General features: G+C 46.5%; 2 protein-coding genes across 4 annotated transcripts; both read left to right on the top strand.

Moving 5' to 3' along the window:
• Nucleotides 1-97: 97 nt before the first annotated feature.
• ccni (cyclin I) lies at nt 98-13686 on the top strand. The gene is made up of 10 exons (XM_086170705.1): nt 98-337; nt 2533-2692; nt 7574-7708; nt 9816-9890; nt 9982-10122; nt 10687-10815; nt 10903-11004; nt 11410-11575; nt 11968-12182; nt 12365-13686. The coding sequence occupies exons 2-10, from the start codon at nt 2579-2581 to the stop codon at nt 12563-12565; spliced, it is 1278 nt and encodes a 425-aa protein (XP_086026831.1). The 5' UTR covers nt 98-337; nt 2533-2578; the 3' UTR covers nt 12566-13686.
• A 2728-nt stretch (nt 13687-16414) lies between these two features.
• On the top strand, nt 16415-25093 carry nars1 (asparaginyl-tRNA synthetase 1). Of its 3 annotated transcripts, none has more exons than XR_015107937.1 (16): nt 16419-16610; nt 17351-17433; nt 17559-17624; nt 18040-18132; nt 18272-18361; nt 18778-18856; nt 18940-19010; nt 19172-19258; nt 19968-20189; nt 20355-20554; nt 21651-21786; nt 23337-23450; nt 23609-23740; nt 24018-24149; nt 24326-24502; nt 24805-25093. XR_015107937.1 is itself a non-coding variant. In XM_086170529.1 (15 exons), the coding sequence occupies exons 1-15, from the start codon at nt 16568-16570 to the stop codon at nt 24934-24936; spliced, it is 1680 nt and encodes a 559-aa protein (XP_086026655.1). In that variant the 5' UTR covers nt 16415-16567; the 3' UTR covers nt 24937-25093. The 3 variants fall into 3 exon arrangements, 1 of the variants encoding a protein (XP_086026655.1); XR_015107936.1 differs by having other exon boundaries at nt 24326-24512; XM_086170529.1 differs by lacking the exon at nt 24326-24502 and having other exon boundaries at nt 16415-16610.
• Nucleotides 25094-25888: the final 795 nt, after the last annotated feature.

Below are 25888 nucleotides of genomic sequence, written 5' to 3'. Positions count from 1 at the left end.
TGTCCTTTTTGTGCGGGTTACTTCTTAGTATGAGTTTTGTTTTGTTTTATTCACGGCTGGTCCGCGGGTGTGATTGTTTTGTTGTCCGGCTGCGCCGGGAGGGGCGGGGCTTGTGCCGCTCTCCTCCCCCAGTCCTCTCCTCGGAAGTAGACGCATCTGTCTATATTCCCTCCTTTTATTTTTATATTTCGCTCCCCCTGTTCCCCAACCCCACCCAATGGAAGCCAGGATGGACGACTGATCTAAAGAACGGCTCCCCGTTTTCACCCTTTATTTACCCTTGAACTGAGAGGACCGGATGAAATCCAACTGTGGTTTTCTCCGCTTCGCAGGGGAGGTAAGTCCGTCGGGCTCCGTCTACTTCCTGGGCCGAGGCAGCCATTTAAATGCCCCTGCTCTTTAGTCAACGCGGTAGTCACGGTCAACAAACTCGAGGTCGTCTTATTTCACGTCGGTAGATTCTCTTGACCGATATCCATCATGTCGTGTCCGTAAAATTTCAACTAAACAGGCGTTCTGTTGTACGCGGCTACGTTGCTGCTAGCCCGTTGCTAATGCTAAGTGGCTCCAGTCCAGGAACGAGTCGCCTTCGATGTCTCTGTGTTCGGTTGTGCACCTGCTGCGGCGCCCGGGGCTTTCCGACCGAGCAGTGCGAAGTTCCAGGTAGTTTCCCCACAAAAGAAAGTAACGTTTCATGTTGCCGTCTGCGGTCCATGACCGCCGCGTTGTAGCCGCTATGGATTCCAAGCCGTGTTGGCTGAGCCCCTTGAGTCCCGGCGCCCTCGCCTCCCTCCCGGCTGCAAGCGGCGTGTCGCTCCGAAGCGCTCCTGGTTCCATACAATCAATACAATCAATACAATCGATAGAATCTTCTCGATCGTTGCTGGAAGCGCAGTATTCCCTCTCAATGCATTCATAGTGATTCCAGATCAGCCGTTTTTTGGTTTCCCGAGCAACGTCCGGTCGGTCAACCGCCGTTTGCAACGCAAAGGGATCAACATCAGTCCTGCGAGCCTGGATTTCTAGCAAAGCCACCTTCAAATGTGTTTTGGACAAAATCTAAATATTGCAGTGACAAGCATAAACGGACAGAAACATCGGGATCAATACCATTCAGGCGCAGTAAGAGCAAAAATCTATGTGGTGTTGACAACAAACCCTGACAAAACCATTGCACAGTTCTTTCTAACTGTAGTTGTCAGATCAATAATCAGGAAACTCCTCACAGAGTATGTTCTCGCAGTGTGAGCAAACTTTAATAGAAAGGGAAACCAAAAAAAGTAAATCCAAATTAAGTTTCACGGTGCTTTCATTTCACATTCAGGCACCGACCTGCTTTTGTGATAGGAATCATCACTGAGGTGTACATAAGGACACGAACGGCAAATTATTAACTGCAAAGACGATGAACATTTTTTCATCATGTGAAATGACTCCAACAATGGGCTGGCTGGTCACTGTGGACGGGGCAGCTGCTGCACACACACACACACACACACACACACACACACACACACACACACACACACACACACTGTGGAAATATAGTCTTCACACATGGGTTACATACCAAAACTATGCAATTAGGTGTCATCAAAAAGACAGTCACGATGCCACGTAATGTTTATTATCACTATTTCTGCCATCTCCGTGAGAACCATTAATCAGCTTGTTCATGTTTACGCATCAACATTCTCGAGGGTCACTGAGAATCCATGCTTGGATGCGGGCGTGTTGAGGAAGACGCATTCATAAAGGAAATGCAGGAGGCGATGTTTTTAAGTACAAGTCTTTTCCATTTCCTTATTGTGAGTAGGGTAAACCGCCCAGGTAGTGAATCCTCTTCGTAAAATTTAATAGTTGATGCTCCGGGACCCCGCCACACCTCCGTAGAACAAGGCCTGTGTTTTCCTGATGACAAAGGGCTGCTGTGATTGGGGACTGTTTCACCAGGCTAAGTGAAACATTTACTTTATGCTGAATTGGACAAAAACATTGGCAGTCACATAACAGTTTCATTGAGATTCAAGCCAAAACAGGATGGCCTTGACATCTCTCTCAAATCAATGATATAAATTCACACTCACTTAGACATTTTGTATATGAACCAAATTTTTGTGCTCCTGTTGAGATCTCAGCATTTTCCTTCCAAGTGAATAATTTGATTTTTTTTGTTAAGCCTCTACATCTATCCCTCACAAATGCATCCTATATTATGTTTGACACACTGAATTTCTCTCTTCTATATTAATGTAAGGCAGACGTAAGTGTCTGCTACTTGACTAGAACTAGAACAAGTTCCTACTCAGTTGAGGCTTCAATAAAGCTCTGGCCCTTCCAGTGAAGAGCCCTGTGCATCACTGGACCTGGGGCAGCCTGGGGGATTTGGAGGAACATGGCCTCAAGGGCGAACTGAATGTATAACTTTGCTATGTTTTGTCCAGGCTCATCATAAAGGTCTGTAGGCTCTGGTCTTGCGTAGGCCGAGCGTCGCCTACCCTCTGGCCGGAGCTGACATTTGTCTCTGTGCAGGTAGCTGTATCCAGCGGGGAGGCCGGCTTAACCAGGGCGGGAGAGGATGAAATTCACCGAACCCTGGGGACGCCAGAGGCTGTCTTTTCTTCTGGAGAAGGCAGCTTCTAGGGAAGCCAAGATGTGGAAGGTCTACGTGCCAAAGAAAGTTCCCTCACAGGTGCCGATTCTCCTTAACTCTGACTCACGGTGTTTTTCCACAGCACGTTTCCGGCACGACTCGGTTCTTGTCACATTTTCGTTAGGGATGGTGAATGGTACCTAGTTCTGTACTAAAAGGAGATGTCGACAAACTCCTGGCCACTGATAAGAACCACTGAGCGTGGCCTTCAACACGGTCGAACCCGACATTTTAAAAAACCCTGCGAGAGCGCTACATCCGGGGATGTGCGCTGCGTCTCGCCGCTCGTAGTTTCTCTGGCTCCTCTCTCGCTTTTGTGTGACAGAAAAGCCACAGACGGAGCTGAAATTACCCCATCGCCTGGACGTCCTCCATCATTTGCGTGTCTAGTGTTGCATACGAAATGACGCCACGGCAGTTTTGCACCCTGGTGCTGTGACGACCCCGCCCACATTGAGGAGGCGCTGTGAAAGAGTGGAAAAGCACCCAAGTCCAGTCAAGCCAAGTCATGCAGGAACTGTGTATTTGAAAAGTGCCATTCATTCGTTTCATAGTTGTGTGTGGGTGTGTGCGTGAGTGTGCGTGAGTGTGCGTGAGTGTGAGTGAATGAGTGTGTGTGTGAGTGTGTGTGTGTGTGTGCACACCTTTCACTAGATGTGTATAGAGTGTCTAAGTGACATTCTGGAATTGTGCTTTCTTTGCCACTGTGTAAGTTTCCAGCATTAGTGCACCAGACAGATTACATCAGAGATGCAGTGATTCAGTGAACACGTCACAATCATGAAGACTCGCCCAGTGAACCCCTCACATTCCAACTCCATGTCTGACATACATTACTAATGTACCATCTTTCACTCTAAAGGACACCTGGCGTATTGCATTTTCTATCCTCTTCACTCCAAGTTACTGTGTTGGCAGTGATTGAGCTTCTTTTACCTCCTGAACAGGCTCAGGTTTTTAGTTGACTGACTCAGCAGTTCAAATCAGTTTTATTTTTTTGTTCTAACTTTTGAGTGCGTTTGTAAAATATCAGTTCAACTATACTTTCATTTGGTTATGTTGACATCGATTTTATACATCTTTTCATATTTTTGACATAGCAGATAAGAAGACGTGGATTTCCTCCCACAGTCCAAAAACATGCAGCAAGTTCATTGGAAAAAAAAATGGGGAAAATTGCCTCAAATGAGCGAGCGAGTGAACGGTTGTCTGTCTGTGTACGTGACCCTGCGAATGGCGACCAGTCCGGGGTGAACCCACCTCTCGCCAGCTATATATATATATATATATATATATATATATCCGCAGATATAGTTTGAGTTTTATTCTGAAGCCCAAAAGAAGGTTTTCCAACTGTGAAGTCCAAGTAGCCCTCATGAATCTAGGGAGCAATGGCTTATAATTTGTGTCTGATTTCTGTAGAAAGGCTTTGTGTCTTGCAATCTTTGCTCATATAATTGAAATAGAGTCATTTCAGGTCAGGAATTATTGGACGATACTGGCAGCACAAGGTAGCTCAGTGCTTCAGCTTCAGTTTGTGTTTTCAGGGCCCTGCTGTTAGTAATAACATTGAGAGCGATGAAGTTGTGGTCATGTCCCCTGGTTAGGAGGACCAGCAGATACCAGCAGATACCAGCAGATACCAGCAGATACCTGCAGGTTGTAAGTTGAAGTCCCAGGCCATTCAGTCCAAATCACAATTAATGTATAACTAAACATTTCTCGTATTTCGCTTTCTCGCTAGAACCCAATTTCTTTGTTGCAGCCTTTAGTTGGTATGTTCCTTTTTAGGGGTAAAATGATCACACATCTCAAACCAAATCTGCAGATTCCTCCACTTGTTGCTTCTGCGTTTAGTTGGGCTGCATTCATCTAAGGTTCCTATTTTACCGCGCCATCTACGATTGCATTCGGATTCATGCCGTGACACGCCCCGACTCGATCAGAGGCACTTCACTTCAAAATGGTGAAGCAAGTACATTCGCTTCTCACAGACCTGTAGATGTCCTGCCATTTCTCAAACATTCATCCAGAAAATGTTCTGGATGGCTCTTCTTCGCCAAAACCCCTTTTTCTCCTCTGCTGTATTTGTGTGGCAGACACCGTTGAGGCCACATACACACTGTTTGGATGTGCACGGGTGTCCGTCCAGATCTGCTGCTGCTCAGTCATTTCAGCACCTTCAGGTCACAGGCGGGTTTATTAGGTACACCTTTGACCTCGTGGGTCCGATATATGGAAAATGCTACATCCCAGGGTGAAGCAGGATTAGTTTAGGGGTTCTCTGTTCCAGTGCTTGTTTTTGGTATTTTTCAAGTGGCGCCGTACCGGTGGCACTCGACTAAATTACCTTAGGTGACCTCTTCTCAAGGCAGTTATATTTCATTGGTTGTCCATGACTTTATTTTTTTTTTCCTATCCAAGGACTGCATCTGAGAGAGAATGAGCGAGCAAAGTTCTTGTTTAGGTTTACAACTATAATCTAAAAGGACAGGCCGCTGCATACACAGGACAGTGACAGATTATATGATGTGGAGATTAACCTCAAATGAAACTATCACATTATTTATTTTGATTAAAACAGTGGCCAGTTAAAGGCTGTAAATGACTGATAGACTTATCAGTGGTCAAGGCTGAGACGGGAGCCACGGCCATGAGGTGAAGGAGCCTGTCAGTCTCAGGGGCAAATAAACAGCAGCAGAAAAGCTGCATTACATCCGCACAGTCACTATGTATGTTTGTTTGTAAGCACAGTTTGTTTTGTTTTTCAGTCCAATTACTTTCAAAGAAATACAGCCACAGTGAGTTTGAGTAGTTGCGGCGTCTCAGCCGATCAGTCTTCTTTTTGCCTCCCAACTCAGAACAGGTCGACCATGTGTTTCAGCCCTCCTTCCTGATCTTTTTCAAAACAGCCTGCGGAGTGTAGATCCGGTGCCCACCTCATGTTTCAATTTCTTCTGAGGCAAAAGACATCAGCTGTTCAGTGAGCCTCAGGTCTTTGTGGCCTTTAAGTTATGCCATGACAACCGTGTGTGTGTGTGTGTGATCTTTCACACACATGGAGCGTTGGCTTCTGTTCCACACGGCAGGCTGAAAGGAGGTCTTGTGTTTTTTTTGTTTTTTTATTTTGGAGGGTTTGAGAGAAGTGGTCGGACGGTGTTGCGTTCCAGCTCGCTGGAGTCAGTCGCACTTTGGCCTCTGACCCTTGCTGCTTGTTCAGTGTTAGACACACATAACACACGTCTTCGGTGACAACATGTCCTAAATCTACTCTGCTGCAGTTGGGCATCTTCAAAAGCAGTGTTTCCCAACCTTATTTCAGCCACGGCACATATTTTGCATTAGATAAATCACACGGCACACCACCAAATAAATATGTCAAAAACAGTTTTTAACGAATTAGAATGAAACCATCATCTCAATTTACTTAGTGTGAAATCTTATATATCTAATATCTGTAGATCCATCAAGTTGCAATGCAAATTTCCCACTGATGTGCAACTTTTCCAGAACACTTTTTTGCAATGTCTGAAGACATGTCATCAATATGTCTGAAAATTGTATTATTTGAGAGAACTGGCTATTTCTTTATCAACGCCAGAGCCATTTCTTTTACAATGGTTTTGCCGGCAGGTAGTATTAATGTTTTGCTGTTTGGATTTAGAGATGAGTTCAGCAACTTTATAGCAGCTTTCACTGCTTTCTCACTCTTCTTGGTCATTTTCAACAACGCTGCCTGTTTGTTTACACAGATACAAGTACTTTTTATTTTAAAAATGTATCACGCAAAGCGTCACTAATCCCTCTGATACACAGATGCACAGATTAATTCACTACCCGTTGCCATGGAATGGACACGCTGCCCACATAGACATAGGAAGACACATTATTTACGTTGGATAAATAATTTTCGGACCAATCAGGTGAAAGTGGGCATTTTTCCACGGCATACCTGATGATCTCTCACGGCACAGTGGTTGGGAGACACTGGTCTAAAGAAACTTTTGTAAGGTGAAGAAGAAACGCTGCATACAAAAGTAGTTTTGGGGTTTACCAATCACATCCGCTTTCAAAACATGGATTTTACGGGCTGAGAAGCGACACCGACGGCCCCTCTGGAAATACTTGCTTTTATTTCCTCTAAACAAATGACACGTATATGGAGGTGAACGTGGACGCGTTTGTGTCCGATGTCTTTTGCGTCGAAAACACACCTGCAATTCTGAGGGGCAGGTGTGTCACACAGGGAAGAGCGCCTGGGTATCGGAGCGCTTGTTGCTTTGTATGCAGAGCCGCCTACGAGTTTATGTCACGCATGTGTTTTGGAGCTACACGATGGTCTCACCACCGCCAGAAGTATGGGAGTCTAAACCGCTCCAGCAGGTCCTGAGTAAACATCCGTCACTCAGGGATTCAGGTGAATAAGTCGGCCTGTCAACATGAGTTGGGAGTCCAACCAGAACCTGCCTGGAAACCACACCACTGTTTGAAAAGAGAAGAAAATCTCGTTCCTCTCATTTGCGTCCCAAAATAGGTTCGACGGCCGGCTCTCCGCTCGGGAAGCAATAACTTCATGATCCCGGGAAAACAAGTTGAGATCATGTGTATGACGTCGCGGTGCAATTTCTGTCATAGTCCCCTTTTTTATCTTGTCCGATAACAAGTACATTTGATTTGATGAAAATATCTTTTCCGACGTGGCTCTCATTGCACAATTGAAATGTTTATTCCTTTCCATGATGTGTCAATCGATGGGTTCGGTCCTTTTCGTCTGTGAATTATCCGTAAGAAATAATGCTTAATACATGGAATGTAACCCATTTCCTCCTGGAGTGGCTTCTCAGATCTTCTTGTCTCCTGGGCTAAATGCACAGCGAGTGTGTCCCACAGGCCTAGTCAGCATGTGTGTGTGTTTTGCAGAGTACAGACATCTCCCCGGCCCAGCGTGACGAGGTGGTGTGCTGGTTGTTGGAGCTCCACAGCAGGCTGCAGTTGTACCCCGAGACGCTGGTTCTTGCTGTCAGCATCCTGGACCGCTTCCTGGCTACCATCAAGGTCAGCAGAGGCTTCCAGGAATCAGAATGACTTTATTGCTTTCGGTTGCAGCAGCTCCTGCTCAAGACAGTACGATAAAATGCAGGAGGTATAAAACACTTGTGCGTGCGAGTGGGAAAAATTGTGTATATACTTTTCTATTTTTATTTTGCCGCAGTACTGTAAAATCGGGGTTGAAGAAAATGATTATTATTTGTAAAAATATCCATTTTATACCAGTTTCCACACAGCGTCTTGTTGCTCCCTGATCCAGGCTGTGGTTTGTGGAACGAAACACACAGCACGACTCTTGGAAAGTATTTTTGGAGTTGAAGTCCATATCTGGGAGTCAAAAATTACAAATTTGATGTGTCTGCTGACTTTTATTGCAGATAAACTTAACCGCCGTCAGCAGAAGACAGTACACGAATAAAAGATAAAGTTCTCTGATAAGCTTTACTTATCATAATTTTTTTTTTAACTTCATTCACGCGGGAGCAGCATTTAAATGCAAAGCAGGGTTCGTTGCGTCACATTATACTAATAATGCAGTTTGGAGGAAAAAAAGAATTGGTTTTCATCGGAGAAAAAAAACAAAGCAAAAATGAACCATTGGATTACAACCAATGACTATTTTCACATTGCTTAATCTGTCATTTTATTCTTGATTAATTGAACCATTTACTGGTCTGTAAATGGTATAAATGGTGAGTGATCCTTTGCCAAAGCCCACAGTGACATCAGTAATTATCCACATTACATTACATTCACTTCACTGTGAACAAACCACTGGATTCACATTTGCTAAACTGAAATCAGAGAATTTAGATTTTTATTCCCATTAAATTTAGCACAACATTTTGATCATAAACTATCATTCATTCAGCAATAGCGTTAATATTCTCATAATTGACTGTGAGTATTCCAAACCTATCCTGTTCTGTTACCGTTAGATATTTTTCTCCGCCTGACTCCTGATCAATAAGTGCTTTCAATGTTGAAATGAAGGGCAGACTGCTGACTAAGGATTCCTGCCACCGGCCGGGAAAAGTGATGTTTCAGGTTGTAGCAGGGAGGCAAACGGCGACCGCTCTCGCTCGCTGTCGCTTCCATACCAAACCGCAGAGGTAGAAATCCAAACTAAAAAGAAGTAGGGCATATCAGGGTACAGATCTGAAGCAGGTTATTCAGGTTTGTCACAAACCATCGTAGGAAGGGTCTTGTTCCATTTAATCCATGTAAATGTCTTAACATTACATAAGACAATGTGTCCTTCTGGGCTGCTGACACAATGAAGCCCACGTGTCATTTAGCAAAGAATTGAGACCGGCTGATTTGGATCTGGGTTTGATCTTGCATTCAGCTGAAGACTCTGCTGATCTGCTGACGTTATGGTGCTATTTTCATACAATCATATATACATTTGCAGCAGTAAAATAACTGATAATCTCTGTCAATCCCTCACTTTTAGACCGACACACCAAGAGCATTTTTCTATCATAAACCTTGATCAGGGCTGAGGATGATTCACATTAGCTTGGAAAATGAGATCGTGAAGAGAAACTATTACTTTCTGTCTGAAAAGATAGGGAAGTATAATGTCGAGAAAATTATTTTCTGATTCTACCAACATCTCAGTGCTTATTTGCCCATGTTTAACTTCAAGTGGCATGTATTGATTTAATATTTAGTTTAATACAGTTCACAGGTTAGGTATCTTTGATGTAATATAATGCAGTAGTAAAACATTTTAGAGTATAGTGAAAACATTGGTAGACGGATGCTGGTATTGGAGCTGCCGGGCAGGAGGTCTAGAGGAAGACCAAGGAGAAGATCGATGGACGTCGTGAGAGAAGATATGAAGGTAGTTGGTGTGAGAGAGGAGGATCCAGAGAACACAGTGAGATGGAGAAGGTGGATTCCTTGTGGAGACCCTGAAGGGAAAAGACCAAAGGAGAAGAAGAAGAAAACATTTCCAAGTCCAATCTGCCAACCAGTGTGGCTGCCAGGGAAGAAGCTGTGTTTCCACAGCAAAGTGTCCTCTGGGGCACCGTCTCCAGAAATAGACCCAGCGTTTATCCATCAACCGGAACTTGTTATTGAATTTTTCTTACTTTATCGTCATCAGGCTCGTCCAAAGTACCTGCGTTGCATCGCCATCGCCTGCTTCTTCCTGGCTGCCAAGACCTGTGAGGAGGATGAGGTGAGAAACCACTGCCACGACAGACACACACACTGTCACAGCTAACTGAGCCGCCATATTGTTTACCAGGCAGTGTGTGTGTGTGTGTCAGTGTGTGCCCCCTCTGAAGGAGCTAGCTGCCTCCAGCAGCTGTGGCTGTTCCCCATCAGAGATCCTCAGGATGGAGAGGATCATCCTGGACAAGCTGGGCTGGGATCTGCACACCGCCACGCCGCTGGACTTCTTGCACATCGTATGTCCGCCGCCCTCGGCTGCCCGTCTCCCCCCAAAACAGCTGATCTGCTATCAATATTCAGCTGATCGGGTCACTGCTCAGCAAAAGGTTTTTTTTTTTCCAATTTGTTTGCTTTAATCGGCGGCTTGGTGACATCTAGTGGCCAAACACTGGAACGGCCTGAAAGCAAGCCATCTCGCATTCATTTTTGAAGTGTGTGTGTGTGTGTGTGTGTGTGTGTGTGTGTGTGTGTGTGTGTGTGTGTGTGTGTGTGTGTGTGTGTGTGTGTGTGTGTGTGTGTGTGTGTGTGTGTGTGTGTGCGCGCTCAGCAAACATATTCATCAATTGGGAGTAGTTTTGTGTTTTATTTTGCAATAAATACTTGGAAATCTATAAAGTGAAAACACATTTTCTCAGTGTTGATCAGCTGCTTTCAGTTTTCAATGATTCAGCGAAGGGTTTTATGGACGTCTTTTAAAAGTGGCTCCGGTGTTGTTGTCAAGCCGCGACACGGGACATTATTCATCAAGTCTGGTGATATGTTTCCCACCGTCCGTCTCTCCTCTTCATCCCCTCCCGTAGTTCCACGCAATGGTGTCGCTGTGTCGCTCTGGGTTTTTGGAGTCCACGCTGGGGATGAACCGCTCCCAGCATCTGGCCCTGCTCACACAGAGGCTTTACCACTGCCTGGCGGATTACACGCTCATCCAGGTACACGCACGCAGACGCCGACGTCGTGCGATGACATGAATATATACCGGGGAAATGACCGGTTGTGTCTGCCTCCTCCTCCTTCAGCTGAGAGGGTCCATGCTGGCCCTGGCCATCATCACGCTGGAGCTGGAGACCTGCTGCCCGGACTGGCTGGCTCTCACTATCGAGCTGCTGAGAAAGGCACAGGTACGTTTGTCCCACCGCCATTTGTTTGCATTTAACGGGTGATTCCTGGAACTCTCGCCTTCTGATTTTCGCTCCGAACGTTTGTCCGTAATCATCGGTAGTTTGTCCATTTTCGGCAGTCGAAAGAAATCTCCGTGCCGTGTCTCAATGTGACCGCAAGACCTCTCCTGGAACAATAGTTTCCCTGCAAACATGGTAACTCCTGGCAACTGACAGCGCAGTCTTTGTCATCTCTGCACTGTTTACTTCTCATGACCGCCTCCCTTTTGTCTAATCAAGTGCCGTTACCAGCCAGTTAGTGATAGTATTGTTAGTTAGTGAAAGTTAGTAACGTTGAACGCCGTCATTTGAAATATTTCTCAGTTTGAACGATCAATTAACGTGTCCCCTTTCTCTCTCCGTCAGATCGACAGTTTCGAGTTGATCCGCAGTCGAGAGCTTGTGGCACGCAGTCTGTCCACGCTGAGATCTTCCCTGCCTCCCAACACTGTCTACATCTACCGACCCCGTCAGAGCCCGACCCCCTCGCAGCCTCCGGCCCCGGACCTCCCCCACCCTGGTCCCACGCTGGGTATCTTTCATTTTAAGCCCATAACATTGCATTTCACTCTCCAATACGCCGATCATCGAGGAACAAATGTGACCCGGCAACAAATTCTTTGTTTTTTTCCTTTCATTTTTATGACCTGGTGTCGAATTGACCCTGAGGTAATTCCTAAATGGACAGCGGGGGAACATATGTACCTGTTGTCGGGTTACATTTAGGTACTAACGGAAACAAAAGAGAACGTAAGGCGTTCACTTTCGTGAGTTGCGGGAAACTGTTTGAATACACTCCGGAAAATAGATCGCGATCGACGAAAGGACCGAAGAAACCTTTGTCGTCCAAGTAAAAAGCAAACTTGGTGAGTGCGCTGGTTTCCTTCTCTGAGACTCAAACTGGCCCTCCATGTTTGTCGTCAGGGACGGTCGGCTCTCCTCCACAGTCTTCCGGAGGCCCCGGCCAGCCTGGGGCCCCAGCGGCGGCGGGGGCGGCGGGCGGCCAACACTCCTGGAGCTCTCTCCTTTCTGCCCCCGCCGACAGCAGCCTCCCAGCTCTGCTCTCCCCGCCCAAACACCTCCGCCCTTTGCACCCCCTGCAGCTCACGCTGCGCTGCAAGGCCTCGGCGAAGCGCAAGGTAACGCCGGCTCTCGGCCGGACACTCAGGTGATCAGACGGGAACAAAAACAATAATCGACGATGGTCGTAAAACAACCTTAAACGGGCTCCGTGGGTTAATCGATGAGTCTCAGCGCAATCAAAATAATGGATGAAATAATGGATCACAGCTCGGAGTCACGCGTGTGTGTGTGTGTTCAGGTGGAGGAGATGGAGGTCGACGACTTCTACGACGGAATCAAGCGCCTCTACAACGAAGACGTCGCTTCGACCGCCGCTGTCCAGGAGGGGGCGACGTCGTCAGCAGGAGGGGGGGGCTCGAGTGTCTACGGCATCCTGTTGCCCCGACAGGAGGGCGGCTCATCCCCGTGCCCCCCTTTGCAACCGGTCAGCGCCCCCTAGAGAGACCAAACGGGAACCTGCTCACCAAAAACATCTCGCTCAACGCTGGCGGCATCTGTGCGGTGCCATCACATGAGGCAAATCAATGAAGTTTCCATGGTAACATCAACGGCCAACTCCCTCGGCAATTGGCAAAAAGGAGCACATGGTCTCTTTCGTTGTTTTGGTACGAAAAATAAAAAAGCAATAAAGAGGCGAACACGGATGAAGTCAGTGGCGAAGACGGTTTTGGTTTCCCACCAACCACTGCAGCTTGTAAACAGAGCACAAAAAAACCTAAATATCTCTTGAAAAAAAAACAACTAAAAAATCTCCTGCTATTAATTTGCTGAACACAAATACAAAAGGTTTAAAAAAAAATTATAAACATAAAAAGTACCTTTAAAAAAAAAAACACCTTAGAATGGACGTTGTTACCCCATGTTTGTCACCTTATACATGTTGTTCCACTTCTTAAATTATTTTTCTGTCATATCTATGTTTCTATACTGCCTTCTTCCCTGCATGTCTGTGTCCATCCCCACATGTCAATCAAGTATTGATGATTTACTGTCACTTGCCCAGAGAGAGAAAAGTTAGTTAGTTTGGTGAAGTGCAATTTTTTTTCTCCATTTTTGAGAAGCTAAAGAAAATCTCCAGTTTTTCCCTTTTTTGCCCTCGGCTTGACTGAAGTTCTCAGGTTGCTTTGTTGCAAATTTAAAGAAGCCTCTGAATGTCTGTTTTCCTTTCCAGCAAAGTTAGAAGTGTGTTGCTGAAGGATTTACATCGCTGACAGTCTGATCTCGACACGTCAGATCAAGTCTGGCCAAACAGTGTTCCCCTTAAACTAACGTGTGTGTGTGCGTGCGCTTGTGTGTGCGTGCGCGTGTGCGTGTGTGTGTGTTGAAACAGTCGTAGGTCATATCAGTGAAAAAAAGATGAGTTATTAAAGGCCTTTTAATGACAAATCGTACAACTGACCATCCTCACAGAATGCTCTGTCTGTAATCTCTGGAACTTTGGTGTAAAATTTATCTCTAATCTTGCAAAATGCTCTGTTCTACCTGCTGCCGGAGCTGCTGGATGTGCAGGTTCCTGAATGCACCACAAAAACACCTAATAAAGAGAGAGAGTGAAAACAATGACATCTGCTCTCTTCATTTTTTTTAGTAAAGGTATCTTCATCTGTAGGATTTTAAGAGTCTCGCTAATACAAATCTAAGACTTGGATATGTTAATCTTGAGCTTTCATTTTCATATTGTTCATAAAACCAACAGAAAATTATGAAGGTGATGAATTGACAGTTTTACTTCTGATGCCATTGGGTTTCTCCCAAAAATAATAATCTCCCAATAAAGGTGACGCTCCAATCTCCTCGCCCGGTGTCCAGAAGAGACCTGTTGTTGGACCTGGTCTTCGGCAGCCGAGGGCGTGCTGGTGCCGATGCTCCACATATGAGCCCTCGTATGCCTGAACATGGGGTTCGTTCTGGACAATCCGTGCACTAAAACACCTTCCGGGTTCCTCCCGAGCCGGCCCTCCGAGGTCTGGCTGAAGTCTCCTGGTAGAACCGAGTCCAGGGGCGGTGAGTTCACCCACACCTGCCCGGCGCCTCTCGCTGGGGGCAACTCCAGAGCGGAAAACAGTCCGACTCCTCTGGTTCCGGGGCCCGAGCCGTGCGTGGAGGCGAGTCCAACCAGAGAGGCGACGGTCCGGGTCCAGAGAGCCAGCTTCTGTCATACCGCCAGTCCAGTTGCACCCGACCCCTTGGCCCCTCTTATGGGTGATGAGCCCCGGGGTCCGCTCACCATTGAACCCACCCCTGGGCCGACTCCAGAGGGGGCCTGTGACCCGAGGCCAGGTGAGCGAAAACCCTGACTCCCTTGTTTGTCATCATCAGGGGTCCCGCATATGGGACCTGTTTGCATTGAGTGGACCCACCAGGGGCACAAAGCCCAGACAACAGGGCTTCCAGGATCACTGGGACGCACTAACACCTCCACCACCATAAGGTGGTGTCTTGAGGAGGCTCAGGAGGTCTTATTTAAACTTTCAGTTATGTTCTTGTTAGCACTGGCTTTTTCATATTCATCCGTCCGTCCGTCTGTTGTCTGACGCTTCATCCCAGCTGCCACGGGCCGAGAGGCGTGTCAATCGCAGGGCAACCAGTTACCCTCTCACACAATTCAAAAGAGTTAAAAAAAAGGTTGTAACAGGGAACGGCTACTAGTGTTTCCTGATCAGAAAAATGTCTTAGACTAGCATTTAAAAGATGTTGTCCAGTCATCTGTGCCGACACCGTTGCCCTGCAAAGCAGCTGAGCGTCCAGCCATCATCCAGCACTCTGACCCTTGGTACGTCAAACCCTCCACCTTCTTCATCTCTACTCCCTCTAAACTCTCATATATTCTGCAGTCTCTATTCTCCTGCAGCCCTCTCCTTTCCAGCGCAGGGCTCCACCTCTCCAGATGCTCCTCCACCGGCTCCCTGCTCTCACTACAGATAGCCATCATAGTCTACGCTCATCCCGTCCATCACCATAGAGAAGAAGAAGAAGAAGAAGAAGAAGGGGGAGCTGATCCCTGATGCACTTCCACCTTGAACTCCTTTGTGACATCCACCTCACCACTGTGTCAGCTCTCATACGCGCCTCTGCCGCCTCAGAATTCATTCAGTGTCATGTCCGTCTTTGTGGCTCCTGCCACGGGACCGGACTTTGTTGTCCCGGTGTGTTCAGATTATCATTCAGGGAAAAACGTCACAACGGCCAGGAACTAATCAAGCAAGAATGGTTTATTCAAAGTCAGGAAAATACACTTAGGAGATATCCCGGGCCAGAATGAACGTCACCCCGCGAGGATCGTTCGGCTCCTCCAGACACCCGCTGAGACGCGTCCGGTCGAATGTGTAGATGAAGAAGTTCTGGCCCCGATCCAAAGGATCAGGCTCATTTTATACCTTTTGGCCAAAAGGGTCGGAGGGAGTCCTGACAATGGCTTCCCCGACCCCCCCGGTTTTACGCTCTCTAGGGAGTGCGACCATCTGGGCTGCGGGGCCTCGTAAACTGCGCTTCGATCAGAGCTGTTGGTCGGAGGAAGTTTATCAAAACTTCCTCCAACCCCTGGTTTACGCTCTCTTGGAATATGAGCACCTGGGTTGTGTAAAACTGTGCTTTGATCGAAGTCGCGGTTCGGAAGAAGTCCTGATAATGACTTCCTCCGACCCCTGGCTCTAGTCAATTATCCCCGGGGTGTCATCGGAACAGCAGGGTAGCGCATTCCTTCACCTTACATGATGGGGTCTCGCAGTTAAATTTTACAGTCTTTGCAATTGATAGCGAAATAATGATGTGAGGTTGGAAATTCTATCATTTGACGTAGGAGATTTTGCAAGTCCCTCTCTTGACGTGAGCGTCCCCACGTCACACAAGGACTACAAAAAATAAGTAAATACAACAAATGCGTGCAAACACAAGGTATTATAACGGAATATTCGACAGTCACAGTATTTCAATTCGAGAATGGGTTCAAATGTGATTCAAAGCACTAATTCAGTCTTGCAAATGCAGCTCAGTTTTATCACTGTGTCAAAACAATCTGAGTGTTAAGCTTCATTTTGTCATTGCACGATGGAGGGAATGTGTCCTTGTTATTCTGAGGTCAAAGTGTGTTTGCAAAAACACACAATTCGCTTTGGAGCGTCAAAACGAAAGTTCGTGTGCGCATGTGCGAAGTCGTGACCGAGCCTTGCCCATGCTTTGACTGACAAAGACCTTCACCAATCATCGTCGCCGCAGTGTCGTGACGTATACCTATCAGCCAATGAGCGCTCTTTGTTTGTTCCGCATGGAGGAAGACACCGCCTCCGCCGTCCCAGTCCAGTCGTTGTCAGCGAGCTGCGGAAGGCCCATAGCTGTATGCTCCGGCTTCCCAGCCACCGCCGACCGTCGCTTCCAGGCTTTTATTTGATTTTTAAGTTCGCAGGTGTTGTCCTCAGCGGACCGTGACACTTCACATACCGATATGGCGACGGACATAACGGATGGTGTGGAACAGGTCTCAGTGGGTGAGAAATAGACGCTTTTCCAGCTAGCTAGCTGGCTAGCTGGCTAGCTGGCTAGCCAGCTAGCCGGCTAGTTAGCTGAATTCATAGACATGTGCGTCCTATGTATTGCATCAGTTAGTGGAATGCTTGGAAATTAGCAAGCAGGCTAACGTTAACGGATAAATCGACGGGTTTGCATTCATTCACACTCGGAGTTATTCACTTTTTGATTGGTGACTAGCCCGTAAAGTAACCGTGACAGACGAAAGGTATGAGAAGTATTCTACGAGGTAATGAAAGCTGTCATTTTGCAGCCCGGAAGCTAACATGGTGTGGTGTGTCGTTCTGACAGATGATGTAAACACCCGACACATCCGTGGGCTTTATTCTGAGGTAGAAACACATCGCTGTCGAGAACATACAGAAACATGTGTATATCGAGGTAACAGCTAAGGCGATGTGTATTTCCACACTTGCTGCTGTAATTGTGCTGATGCGCCTCGATGCTTCTTTGTGCTTCCAAGTATTATTGCCTGCCTGTTTTAAATTTCACTATATACACATTTTCACTTTGCATCCGTGCTATGCTAAACAATTCATCGTCACCCTGATTTTATTGACCAAATGAATTGATCGAAAAGTAGGTCTCAGCAATTATTTGACATAATGACTGAGGCTAGAGAGGCTGTGCAGACCTGCGTTACTTAGGTTTATGTCAGTGCTGTTACATTCTTTTATGAGGTGGCTGTTGTTGTCCTCAGGAGAGCTCTATGTTTCGGACAAGTGTGGAAATGACGAGGAGGGAGATGGCTCACAGCAGAAACCTTTCAAAACACCCCTCAAGGTAAGCCAAAATGTTCCTACCGTAGGGTCTGTCCTGCTGAACATATCATTCAAATAGTTTAAACGGTATGCTAATCCGTATCATTGTTTACAAGGGTCTCCCTGTTTGTGTGTGAACCTCACCAGGCTCTGCTGGCAGCTGGAAAGGAGCCTTTGCCCACCATTTATGTTGACTCACAGAACGAGGGAGAGGTTTGTCTTTGTATTTATTGGCCCTTTTCACCGTCATTAAAATGTTTCCATACTGCCATTTATGATGTGGGGTAAATCTTTTTGAGTTTGATGTGAAACGCAAAAAGGAATTCCCATTGTATATGAGTGTCGCACACTGGTTGGTTTTCAAATAGTTGCAAGATTTAATAGGAAGGGGGCGACCGCACGATTCATCTTTAAGTCATCTTACCTCAGGGAATTCTACATTACAGTAGTTATTTGTATGTATCAAAACATGCGGGTCGACTCAAGTGTCGTAGCCGCTGCTTTTTACGCTGTCAGATGTTAAGTGAAACCACAGCTTACGTGACATCACAACCACAGGCTCACACGACGTCCACATATTCTATTCTGTCACAAGTGAATTATATCCCCCACTTTCACTCACACTCAGCGCTGGGCAGTTATTTCTAAGACACAGATGAAGAATGCAAAGAAGGCCTTCAACCGCGAGCGGGTGAAGAATGATGCCAAAGAAAAGAAGGAGGTGCGTCTCCCTTCTGCTCTCCCTGTCGTATCAATACATTTCTTCCTCCAGTCAGTCAAACTAATCAAAACGCGCTCAAGAATTATTCCTTTGTGTCAAAGGCCGATATTTGAATGCGTGTCCTCTGTTTGTTGTGCAGGCAGAGGACACTGAGAGGAGGGAGAAGAATTTGGAAGAAGCCAAGAAGATCACCATAGAAAAGGATCCCAGCCTGCCAGAACCCGAAACGGTAAGTCCTTCGCTTTTAGGACAAGTCGTCAGTTGATGAGTGTTGTCGTTTTTGTGATTATAAAGCCAAATCTAGAAAAAGAAAAAAAAAATGTACAGGTGTGTTTACAGTAAAGCATGGCAAGAATCAACTTAACAGCATTTACAGTTGCTTGTCTTTCTTTGATATTAAACAGTAAGCATTGGGTTATTATACACGCGGTTCTATTTTTGAACGTATTCACAAATCCAGTTCTCAAAAAGAAAATGAAAGTAAAATGTCACTACTTCCCCAAGTACATCTATGATTCAATTTTGCACACAAAACCCCCAAGCTTCTCATAGTGTGTCTAAAGGAGATGGGGGTTTAGTCTCTGGAGCTGTGATAGGTGTGTTTTTTCTTTTTTCTTTTTGGACAATTGTTGGTTGTTCTTGCAGGTGAAAATCCACCAGTTGGGCCCAAAAAGAGAGCAGAGAGTCAAAGTGTTTGGTTGGGTTCATCGGCTCAGGAGACAGGGTGAGCGGCGCCACGAGCATTATGAATCCACCGTTTGAAGGGTTTGTGGTCCACATCAACACGTAAGCTTTGTTTGGCTGCAGGAAAGAACCTGATGTTCCTGGTGCTCAGAGATGGAACTGGATTCCTCCAATGTGTCCTTTCTGATAAGCTGGTAGGACAGGCTTTGGACTTTCTATTGTATATTACCTGTGTATTGTATATTTATAAACCTCAAACAAATGAAACCTTAATATTATCCAAATAACCCACGTAGTGTCACATCTGTTCTTCCAAGTCCTGACCTTTGGCTTTGTGTCCTGCTCTTGTCTTCAGTGCCAGTGCTACAATGGCTTGGTGTTGTCCACCGAGAGCACGGTGGCTCTGTACGGAACCGTCACCCCTGTACCAGAGGGGAAACAGGTCATCTCACACACACACACACACACACACACACACACACACACTCACACTCGAACGGGGTTCACATGCACAAGTGAAACTCTGCTCCCTCCCTTGTTTATGAACAAAGTGGACATCAACCACTTTATATATATTGTCTATTTTGTACAGTTTTATATTTGTATTGTCCAGGACTACAGATGGAAATTAGCTATGAGCTACAATCTGGTACAAACATCTCTGTCTCTGTGCTTAATGGAATTGTACACTGTCCTAATAAACTCCTAAACAAACAAACAAACAAACAAACAATACGTACAGCGGTGACTTAGAATCAGAATGTGGAGTGTGCCTCTTCTTGTCTCTAAGCAGCTCCATAGTTTAAGTCAGATTAGTTGATAGAAACAAAAATTTAGATGGTCAAACAATGGAAACCTTTTTTTTGCACATGCAACATGGAAATATCTCCAGGCTTCAGGGTGGGGTTGTGTTAGTGGGACTCAACTGTGTTACTCCGGGCAGAGATTTTAAATCAAATATTAATATAATATAATTGTTGAATGGGATCCGAGCGATCAGCATATGATTTTCCGAAACAGAACTAGATATAGATAGAGCTTCAGCGATGAAACTCAATCAGGATTAGTCAAGTCGTTTTCTGTCACTTTCACATCTGCTTGAAAAAGGAACTACCCTTTTCCATTTTTGGAACTTGAATATCTTCCTTCAGGCTCCCGGAGGTCATGAGCTGCACTGCGACTTCTGGGAGCTGATCGGCCTGGCCCCGGCCGGCGGCGCCGACAACCTGGTGAACGAGGAGTCGGACGTGGACGTCCAGCTGAACAACCGACACATGATGATCCGAGGGGAGAACATCTCCAAGATCCTCCGGGTCCGGTCGGCTGTCACGCAGTGCTTCAGGGACCACTTCTTTGAGCGTGGCTACCATGAGGCGAGCACCATTAAATGGCCGTGCGATTGATTTGTTTTCCTTGAAAAAGAGGTCGGGTCCAGGCCGATGCGTCGGAAGCGCCGTCCATCTTGAATCCGGGCCAGACTCTCCGCCTTTATCCGCCATAGACGATTTCTCATCGCTGTTGTTTTGGTCGTTTTCCAGATCTTCCCTCCGACCCTGGTGCAGACGCAGGTGGAGGGCGGCTCCACGCTCTTTGGCCTCAACTACTTTGGAGAGCAGGCGTACCTGACGCAGTCCTCCCAGCTGTACCTGGAGACCTGCATACCTGCGCTGGGCGACGCCTTCTGCATCGCCCAGTCGTACCGGGCGGAGCAGTCCCGCACTCGCAGACACCTCTCAGAGTGAGAACCCTCTTCAGCGCATTAACCGGCTCCGCTGGGAATTGCAGATCTGTTGAACTCGGATACAAACGGTCTTTTTTTTACCGGTCGTTTGGACACCACGACGTCGCTATGTGAACGAGAATTGCTCTCATTTCTACACTTAGTGCAAAAGTGTGACATCTTGAAGTTGCAGTGAACTTCACCCTTCTCTTCAACCACACCGGGTCCCAAATGCTCATTGGCTTCTTTTGCAATCAAAAAAAACTTCATTTTGTTAAAAACTATGTCGACCTTGACGGCAAAACAATTATTTTATCAGTTTGATTGGACCAAAACTTCCAGTTGGATATAAAGGGTACGTTCCGGTGCATTAGAAGTGCAGAGGCTGATAGTTTTTTCCTTTTTTGAGACTCAAGAGATTGATTTCAGTGAGCATATGTATTTGTTTGAAGGTGTGCAAGCAGGTTGGACTGAGTGGAGAAAAGGGTCAGGTGTGGGGGGGAAAAAAAAAACAAAAAAAACAAGAATCTTCCAGAATGAAGGTAAAGTGAGAAAGACGGAGGAGAGAACGGCCGTGCAGGATGGATCAGGAAGGAGTCCATCAGATGGCCAGCACACGGTACAGGTTATGGACTGAGATGCTTTGGACACGGATCTGTGGAGAAGGATGCTGAGGGTGGAGCTGGAGGTCTGGAGGAAGTCCAGAGAGGAGGTTCAGGGATGGAGGGGGAGAGGAGGATGCTGAGGAGAAGCTTTGGATGGAGGCAGATGATTGGCTGTGGTGACCCCTGAGGGGAGCAGCTTGAAGGAAAAGTTGTTTTATTTCCCAGCACAAGGTTGCACACCTGAACTTTTATTTCCTATAAAGACACGTAATTGTGTCGCTCTGTAGCCTGAGCGGATCCAGATGGATTTTTGGAATCTGTTGACGACAAGAAAAGCTGACCTGTCGAGGACTCAGGCCTGTCAGATGATGGGCTTCTCTGTCTCTGACTGAGCTAGAATAAAAAGATGGACCTTTATTCATATAAACTATCGATAGAAACATTGACAGCGGTTGTTAATGTGAGATCTTATCCCTAATCTGACGGTGCCTATTTCCCGTGGTATCCAGGTACACCCACATCGAGGCGGAGTGTCCCTTTATCAGCTTTGACGACCTGCTGAACAGGCTGGAGGACCTGGTCTGCGACGTGGTGGACCGCGTGCTGAAGTCCCCCGCCGGCCAGCTGCTCTACGACCTCAACCCGGTACGTCACACTGTCCGACGGACCGACGCTTCGTCTCGGGGTTGAGAATCTTTTGAAAACTCACCGTTCCTACAGTAGGCTCTTTGAAGCTTGTAAACAGAGAGATGTTCACATTTGGAAAACCCAAATGATCAAATGGATTCTGGACAAGCATCACACAGGCGTGCATACATACATACATACATACATACATACATACATACATACATACAGCGTCTCATACGTACTCGGTAAAAACAAATAGAACGATGATGTTGAAAGATGGCGAATAACAGCGAGTGTTCAGATTGGTCTTTGGATGTTTATTTGGAGGCCCCAAAAGGTACGAGCGTCACAGAGTACAGAGAAGTCTGCAGGAGACCTCAAGGGTTTTAATGCCCAAAGAAGAGGCGGCGTCTTGATGGACGACATTCCTTTGCCGAAGAGATGCGCGTGTGCGATCGTCCGACGGTGCGCACGGGAACAGGAAGAACTGGTGTCCATGTATGCCGCGTTCTTCCTGTATACGGCAGACGGTTGATCGAGCGGCGGAAACCCCGCTCTGAGACACGCTACTGATTTGACCTTATGTGCACTATGACATCATATGCACAGAGGAAATTAGCTATGAGCTATAATCTGGTACAAACATCTCTGCCTCTGTGCTTAATGTATTTGTACACTGTCCTAATAAACTTCTAAACAAACAAACAAACTTTTCTGCTGAGAGCAGGATATGTCCTCCAGCATGGACACGGGTTCAGAGAATAAGTACCGTTTCACATTGAACAGTAAAGCTAACTGTGCTGTGTCAAATATTTTCATAACAATGGATAAAGTAAATGGAAACAAACAATCCAAACAAGACGGCGTAAGTCACAATAGCAGCTCTTGAACGTGCTTCTAACCTCACGGAGTCCCTCACCAAAGGATCGCCGGAATAAATGAATATCCCTTCGGTGTTTTTATAAAAATGTTCACCGTTTATTTTCATTATTGTTATTAGTTTTGATCGGAGAGACGTTGAAAGAACAGGACCTTAATCTCAAAGAAAAGTATGACCCGTGCTCCTGATTGCATTGTATTCTACTCACTGTTCACATTCATATCCGTCGTCATATTTCTAATAATGTTGACGCTCTTCTACCAGCACATATCCCAATGCACCGCACACAGCAAAGTAGGAACTTCACTATACAAGGACACCCGTTTCTACGCTGCACACGTTGCAGTTTGAATCTATAGCCCCGCGTTTACAGGCCGGTCTGCGCTGACGTAGGAGGACTGACAATCCTAGTGCGTTGGGATGGATCTCCAGTGAGTTCTGCATCTTTTAAATGCATGGAGCTAACAGTCCATTCCTGTATCGCAAGCAAACAAAATCCAGTAAATTGCTCTTGAATTTGTTCCAGAGGCTGCGAGGTCTGAAACTCAGAGATGGAAAGTCTTTCTAACGGTGGATAAACTGTCCGTTTTGAATTTGCTCACTGGGTGCGTTCAGCTTCAGGATTTTCTAATCAGCTACTTGGTGAAGATGTTTTGTTTATGTCTCCCCCCGCCGTGCCTTCTAGAGTTTCAAGCCCCCAAAGAGGCCGTTCAGGCGGATGAACTATTCCGAAGCCATCGAGTGGCTCCGAGAGCACGACGTCAAGAAGGAAAACGGCACCTACTATGAGTTTGGAGAGGTCAGACATTTCCGGATCTCGGCCCGCTCGTGACGAGCGCCGGCTCCCTGAAGAACGTTTAGAACGTTCCCATAAGAGGATGCTTGTTTTTCAACGGGAAGGTGTCGTAAGTTTATTTCTCGGTGTTTCAGTGGTGAGTTATGGTTTCCGTCCCCCAGGACATCCCCGAGGCTCCGGAGAGGCTGATGACCGACACCATCAACGAGACCATCCTGCTGTGTCGCTTCCCCGCCGAGATCAAATCCTTCTACATGCAGCGTTGCTCCGACAACCCCTGCCTCACCGAGTCGGTGCGTACCCGTCCACCAGAACCTCACAGCGTCCATTCAGCTTCGCATACATGATTACACTGGAACGCGTATTTGTTGTAAATTAAAAAGGTATGAAAACACACCGTTTATTTATTGCCATTGATTTTGTGTGCAGTCGCTCTTTGATTAATTGTAAAAGGCCTCAATGACGTGTTGATGTTTTTCAATTTCATTTTAAGACTAAATGAGACGGGGAAGTGACATTTACCTTGAGTTTTATCTAAATGTCTGTGTGTGTGTGTGTGTGTGTCTGCAGGTTGATGTGTTGATGCCAAATGTTGGCGAGATCGTCGGAGGCTCGATGCGTATTTGGGATGCTGACGAGCTGCTGGCCGGTTACAAGAGGGAGGGCATCGACCCGACCCCGTACTACTGGTACACAGACCAGGTAACCCGACAACTTACCCGTTTTCTATTTTTGTTATCTTAAATGGACTTTGTTGTTGGATTAGCGAAAAGGGAAACGTCAACTAATCCTTGTGACGTACGATATAGGGCTGCCATGACTAGTTCACAACTGATTGAGCTAATGACGTTATCCCGTGCACGTCCTGTGACATGCAGAACCCGACAATACGACGTCTCACCGTAGCCAGTTGAAGTAGCCCAGAGACTTTTTCGCAAATCTTCAATGAGCCGATTGCAACATTCGTCCCGGAGCCGAAAGGGGAAGCAGCGGTGTGGCGCCATCGAGAGGCCGGGAATCTTTCATGACGAAGAAATGCTCCCCGGAACTCTTGAGTATTAGATTGTCGGTCTAGCAAACTGTGTTTGTTGTTGTGCACAAAATGCACTTTTGTTTAAGAGAAAAAAAAGCATTTTATTGCAAATATTTCAAAGGGCAAGAAAAGGCCCGAAAAACTTCACTGCTATAATAAATATACACAACAGCCATCGTATTGATGTGCAGTTTGGCGGCTCTTGTACAATTATCAGTGTTTCGGTTACAGTAAATGTGTTGTTGCTGCGCTCAGTGGTAAAGACGGGAAATGCAACTTGTTAAAAAGACGGTCCTGTGTGTGTGTGTGTGTGTGTGTTTTCAGAGGAAGTACGGCACGTGTCCTCACGGCGGCTACGGTCTGGGTCTGGAGCGTTTCCTCACCTGGCTGCTGAACAGACATCATATCCGAGACGTCTGCCTGTACCCACGGTTCATCCAGCGCTGCCGACCTTGAGCACGCCGTCCGTCTGCGCGCCTGGAAACATCTCACCGCAACACAAAATCAAATCGAGTCTAAATTAGTGGTGTTGTGCCGTCCCCTGTCCTACTTCCTGTAATAAATGTCAGTCCTGAAGAAGGCCCAGGTCACCACTGAGGCGCTCAGAAATCTACCACTACACTATGCTTTTGCCGCCGCTCTTCCTCCTCCTTCCGCTGCCTCCATGGTCATTTTGTCACGGTGAACCAAACTCTGGCTTTTTGTCATCATCGCATCGGTAATGAAAACTTTGTGATTCGCTGTGGTTCTTCTGCAGGCCCCCCCTCAACTTAGGGGGTTGCAAAATGCAGAAAATGCCCTGGGGAGTCGAACGCACCCTCTTTGGGTCCGAAACAAAAAGCATGTCTCGAGCCCCTCGAACGCTGCCTTTTTTAAACACCGCTGTTGTTTTGTGCATGGGCCGACGGTGCCGACCGATCGGTCTGCCTTTTCTCAACGGTTAAAGTGAGCATTTCCACATCCTTTGAGGAAACATAAGACCAATTGATCTGAACGCCGGCTTCCTCCTCAGCGCTTCAATTTGGATGCATGTTCCTGTTCTTGACCCGCCGCAACACCAAAACGCTTCGGGGTCAAACCGAGTCCAGGGATTTAAATGTCGATGTCCGGACCGCTCGGTTTGCTTCAGGCGTTCAACCTCGCTCCTGCGTGGCACCGGGAAATAAAATGACGGTCGACCAAAATGAGAAAGCAGCTGTGGTACGGTCAACTTGAGCCCAAAGAATAAATATCCATGATGAGAGATGGTCTAAAGGATTTCTTTTCCTCTGAATCATCCGTCACGGCGACCTAGCTGCCGTGGCTTTATGTGCAGGGATGTGGTTGTGCATTTGAAGCTCCGATGAAAACAATTCAGGACTTCACTCTTTATTCGAGATTCATATATTTATTGTTGTTTATTGTCAAG

The sequence above is a fragment of the Fistularia commersonii genome, chromosome 23, assembly GCF_037954325.1.
Source record: "Fistularia commersonii isolate RoL2024-O1a breed Wild chromosome 23, RoL_Fcom_v1.0, whole genome shotgun sequence".
NCBI classification, from domain to species: Eukaryota; Metazoa; Chordata; class Actinopteri; order Syngnathiformes; family Fistulariidae; genus Fistularia; species Fistularia commersonii.
The sequence above is the reverse complement of the archived record's forward strand: the minus strand, read 5'-3'. Positions and strand labels throughout refer to the sequence as shown.